Below are 5,217 nucleotides of genomic sequence, written 5' to 3' on the forward strand. Positions count from 1 at the left end.
CAGGGGGCCCCCCCCCAAGTGGCAGCGGAGTCTGCTGCCGCTGCGGAGTTCCCGCTCGCTGTGGGCGAAGCTGCACTGCGGCCCAAAACTGCAGCGGCCTTCAGGGTACCACGGGCACATCTTCACCCGACTCACTAACTGGGGGGCCCCCCCAGGGGGCCCCCCGGGGGGGCCCCCGAGGGGGCGCCCAGCGGGGCCCCCGGCGGACGGAGAGATGGACCGCCCACGGCGCCTACTAAGGAAGCTGCGCTGCTGCTGCTGCTGCTGCTGCTGCTGCTGCTGCTGCTGCTGCTGCTGCTGATGCTGCGGCGCGAGTAGCTGCTGGAGGGGGGGCCCCCAGTGTGGAAGCGGGAGGGGCCCCCTGAAGACCAGCTGTTGCGGCCGTGCTGCTGCTGCTGCGGATGCTGCTGCTGCAGATGCTGCTGCTGCAGATGCTGCTGCTGCGGCTGGAGGTCTTCCTGCTCCTGCTGCGGCTCCTGCTGCTGCTGCTGCTGCTGCCGCTGGCGCGGGTGGTGCTGCTGCTGCTTGTTTGTGCTGCTGCCGCTGCTGCTCCTGCTGCTGAAGGCAGCAGCAGATCGGCCGATGGGGCCCCTCAAGGAGGGGGCAGGGGGGCCCTTCCCAGCAGCAGCAGCAGCTGCTGCTGCTGCAGCAACTGCTGCTGCTGCTGCTGCTGCGTGAGCCGCGCCAAGGAGAGGAGCAGCAGAAGCCACATAGCCATGGTGGTGCTCCCGCTGCAGGTGCTGCTGTGCTGCTGCTCCTCCTGCAGCAGCAGGTAGTTTTGCTGCTGCTGCTGCTGCAGCGACTCTGCTGCTGTTGCTGCTGCTGCCGCTGCTGCTGCTGCTGCTGCGGCCGTTGCTCGATGCAGCCGGGAACACTGCACACTTATCATTCGCCGCGGGCATTTGCTGCTTCTCGTGCTGCTGCTGCTGCTGTGGCTCTTGCTGCTGCTGCTCGCGTTGCTGCTGCTGCTGTTCGCGTTGCTGCTGCTGCTGCTGCTGCTGCTGCTGCAAGGGTTCCGGGTAACACATGGAGGGCGGCGAAGCCCCATGGAGGGCAGCCATATTTTGCTGTTGCTGCTGCTGCTGCTGCTGCTGCTGCTGCTCGCGCTGCTGCTGCTGCTGCTGCTTTCCTGCACCACACACGGTATTGCTGCGCTGCTGCGGCTGCTGCTGCGGCTGCTGCTGCGGCTGCTGCTGTGGCTGCTCCTGCAGCTGCTGTTGCGGCTGCTGCTGCTGCTGCTGCTGCTGCTGCTGCTGCTGCTGCATTTGTGGCTCCATCTCAACTTCAGTTAAATCTTCTGCTACTGAAATGATAAAAAGGTGTACAGACACCGCGCTGCTGACCCTGCAGCTCCTGGGAGAGTTTGCTGCAGCAGCCTGCAGCAGCAGCAGCAGCAGCAGCAGCAGCAGCAGGAAAAGTGTGCCACCTTCTAGACAGCAGCAGCAGGAGCAGCAGCAGCAGCAGCAAAAGCAGCGTGTGGCTGGTCCCTTCTGGCTTTGGAGGGACTACAGATGTCCGTAGACGGCGGGCAGCGGCAGCAGCAGCAGCAGAGGCAGCAGCAGCAGCAGCAGCAGCAGCAGCAGCAGAGGCAGCGGCAACAGCAGCAGCAGCAGCAACGGGAGTATACAAGGTGTGCATACACCTCAGAGTAAGCTCACATGCGCTCTGCTGCAGCAGCAGCAGCAGCAGAAGTCGCGGGCGTCGCAGTCTGCAGCAATAATGTGCTGCTGCTGCTGCTGCTGCTGCTGCTGCTGCTGCTACAGTCGTTGCAGCTGCTGCTCTCGACACAGTGGGCTACCACTGCTGCTGCTGCTGCTGCCAACGCAGTGAGTCACCGCTTCTGCTGCTGCTGCTGCTGCTGCTGCTGCTGCTGCTGCTGCTGCTGCTGGTAAGCCAGTGTGTAGATACAGGCGGGCACAGCGAACAACATGCGGCTGTGCCTAAACCCTAAACCCTAAACCCTAAACCCTAAACCCTAAACCCTGAATTCACTGTCCCAAGTCCTTGGCCGCTGGCGGCGCAGAAGCTGCTTGGTTTCCAGAAGAAGCGGAGAAGAAAGCCAGAGACAATTGGCTGCTGCTGCTGCTGCTGCTGCTGCTGCTGCCGCTGCTGCTGCTGCTGCTGCTGCTGTTTAAAGAGAGAGGAGACAAGGCAAAATGGGCACCATTGAGCCTCGGAGGCCCTTAGCTGTTTTAATTAGAAAGGGAGACGGAGAATCTGAAGGAGACAGGCAGCTGGCTACTTGCTGCTGCTGCTGCTGCTGCTGCTGCCGCTGCTGCTGCTGCTGCTGCTGCTGCTGCTGCTGCTGCTGCTTGCTGGTCGAAATAGCGGCGGCGGCGGCAGCAGCAGCAAGGGCTCGCGGCGGGGCAGTCTGTCTCGTTTTTTTTCAAAAAGAATGAAATAAAAATAAATAAAAAGGCGAAAAACACTTTTAAATAGCTGCAGCAGCAGCAGCAGCGGGCTGGCTGCGTGTCTGCTCGCGGCCGCTGCCACGGCTCACCGGGCACGCCGAAGGGGCCTAAAACAGCTCGTTTTCCCCCGTTTTTCCCCCTTTTGATCGTGAAATGGCATTTAAATGAAATATAAAACAGTTTTGGTCGAAAAAAAGGAGAAAAAGGACTTCTTTTTGGGCCGGGAGGTTCGCCGCTGCTGGCGGCTGGTGTGCTGGCCGCGGCAGACCTCACGGTGAGCAGCTGCTGCTGCTCGGCGGACGCGAGCAGCCGCGGCGCCCGGGGCGGCTCTTTTAAGTCTTTTCTTCTTTTTACACCTTTTAATAAAACAAAACAAACAAATAAACTCAAATAGTCCATTTAAAGCAAAAAAAACGGCTTCAGCAGCAGCAGCAGCAGCAGCAGCAGCAGCAGGCGCGAGCCGCGCCTCGCATTTCCACCGCCAAGCCGCCAGCAACGTTTTCCTAGCAATTATTGCTCATTTTTCGTTTGTTTTTCGCGCATTTATTTCATTTTCTTTTTTGTTTTTTATCCTCTTTTCATTTATTTCCTAATTTAGTCTTTTTCCCGCAAATTCCCCCCCTGCCGCCTCCTCCTCTGCAGCCGCGCAGCCCCCGACGCCCGCAGCGCCAATTGAGACGCAAACTAAGTCAACGAACGAACAATAAACAAACAATTAAAATATATAAATAAATAAATAAATAAATAAATAAATAAATAAATATAAATAATTATAAATGAAAATATAAAGAAGAGAAAAAAGCTGCAACGAACAACTCCCCTTGCGACGGACGCAGTTCGGCAGCACTCATTTGCTCTGCTGCTGCTGCTGCTGCTGCTGCTGCTGCTGCTCTTCCTTCAGCAGCAGCAGCAGCAGCAGCAGCTCGTGTGTCTGCCCCTGGCGGTTGCCTTAGATAGTTTGAAGCAGCACTTCGGGCTCTTCCTATTAGCACCCGCGGGGGTTTGCTGCTGCTGCTGCTGCTGCTGCTACTGCTACTGCTGCTACTGCTGCTACTGCTACTGCTGCTGCTGCTGCTGCTGCTGCTACTGCTGCTGCTGCCGCTACTGCTGCTGCTGCTACTGCTGCTCTTGGAGGGCGCTGCCGCAGCAGCAACACAGCTACTGAAGCAGCAGCAATATTAGAAGCTACAACAGCAGGCGCTGCTGCGGTTGCTGTCTCTATGTAAACAGCCACCTCTGCAGCAGCAGCAGCAGCAGCAGCAGCAGCTGCTGCTGCTGCTGCTGCTGCCGTTGCTGCTGCCACTGCAGCACAAACAGCAGTGGCCGCCACACTCTCTGGAACGTGCTGCGGCCGTTCCAGCAGCAGCACCTGCAGCAGCTGCAGCACCAACAGCAGCAGCTGCAGCAGCAGCAACTGCAGCAGCAGCAACTGCAGCAGCAGCAGCAACTGCAGCAGCAGCAGCTACTTCTCTGAGGCGTCGCTCTCAGTCTCTGACTCCACTTCAATTAGCAGCAAAACGCAATTGGGGCAAAGCCCCAAATCTTCCAAAGTCCCCTCCTAAACACAAAGACATGCATGCAAAGCTGCTGCTGCTGCTGCTGCTGCAGTTGCTGCTGCTGCTGCAGTTGCTGCAGTTGCTGCTGCAGTTGCTGCTGCCGCAGCTGCCGGGGTTGGTGCTGCTGCTGCAGTTGCTGCTGCTGTAGTTTCTCCAATTGTTACTACTGCTGCTGCTGCATTTGTTACTGCTGCTGCTGCTGCATTTGTTACTGCTGCTGCTGCACTTGTTACTGGTGCTGCTGCTGCATTTGCTGCTATTGCTGCAGCTGCATTTGCAGCTGCTGCAGCAGCTGCTGCTGCTGCCACTGGATGGAGCCCACTCAAGAGGTTCTGGGTCGCAGGGTCTACGGTTTGTTGGGGTTTAGGGTTTGCTAGGGTTTAGGGTTTGCGAGGGTTTAGGGTTTAGGGTTTGCTAGGGTTTAGGCTGCGCTAGGGTTAAGGGTTTGCTAGGGTTTAGGGTTTAGGGCTTGCTGGGTTTAAACCTCGCTGGGGTTTAGGCCACTCTGGGGTTTAGGGTTTACTACGATTTAGGGTTTGCGGCGGTTTAGGGTTTAGGGTTTGCTAGGGTTTAGGGTTTAGGGTTTAGGGTTTAGGGTTTAGGGTTTAGGGTTTACTCTGGGGAGGACTTTATAAGGAGACAAAACCAAATCGAAGTTCGCAGGAATGCAAATTGAAGGATCCTGAAAAAATAAAAAATAAAAAATAAAAATAAAAAATAAAAATAAAAAATAAAAATGAAAAATTAGAAAGTAAAATTAAAAATAAATAAAATTAAAAGTTAAAAACAAACATGAAAGAAAGTATAAATGAGAAAAGCATATCAGAAAATAAATAAATTTAAAAAATAAAAAATAAAAAATAAAAATAAAAAGAAAAATAATCTTCAAAGATTCAAAAAACGAAAAACCCAAATTAACCAACTCAAAACTATTTAAACCAATTAAACTAAATTAATTAAATTAATTAAATTAATTAATTAAATTAAATTAATTAAATAAAATAAATAAATAAATAAATAAATAAATAAATAAATAAATAAATAAATAAATAAATAAATAAATAAATAACAAAACAAGACCTCCAAATATTCCGCAAGCGCTGCTGCCCAGCTGTAAACAGCAGCAACAGCAGCAGCAGCAGCAAAGCTGCGCGTCGCCCGCAGCCCCGAAGGAAGCTTTAAACAAACCTGAATAAATAAATAAATAAATAAATAAATAAATAAATAAATAAATAAATAAATAAATAAAT

At 53.4% G+C, this 5,217-nt stretch overlaps 2 protein-coding genes across 2 annotated transcripts in view; both read right to left on the reverse strand.

Moving 5' to 3' along the window:
- Positions 1-134: 134 nt before the first annotated feature.
- On the reverse strand, positions 135-1,277 carry ENH_00017050 (hypothetical protein; the record flags this gene model as incomplete). The annotated part of the gene is made up of 1 exon (XM_013584414.1): positions 135-1,277. One exon carries the CDS (start codon positions 1,275-1,277, stop codon positions 135-137), a length of 1,143 nt encoding a protein of 380 aa, XP_013439868.1.
- Positions 1,278-3,396: 2,119 nt separating this feature from the next.
- Positions 3,397-5,217, reverse strand: part of ENH_00017060 (UBX domain-containing protein, putative) — a gene marked incomplete at both ends in the record, with an annotated part of 2,692 nt that continues 871 nt past the window's right edge. The window contains 2 exons of the mRNA XM_013584415.1: positions 3,397-3,780; positions 4,584-4,649. Of these exons, the coding sequence (XP_013439869.1) occupies positions 3,397-3,780; positions 4,584-4,649 (450 nt within the window). The remainder of the gene's footprint in view (positions 3,781-4,583; positions 4,650-5,217) is intronic.

The sequence above is a fragment of the Eimeria necatrix genome, genomic scaffold (genome assembly GCF_000499385.1).
Source record: "Eimeria necatrix Houghton genomic scaffold, Enh_scaff1553, whole genome shotgun sequence".
NCBI classification, from domain to species: domain Eukaryota; phylum Apicomplexa; class Conoidasida; order Eucoccidiorida; family Eimeriidae; genus Eimeria; species Eimeria necatrix.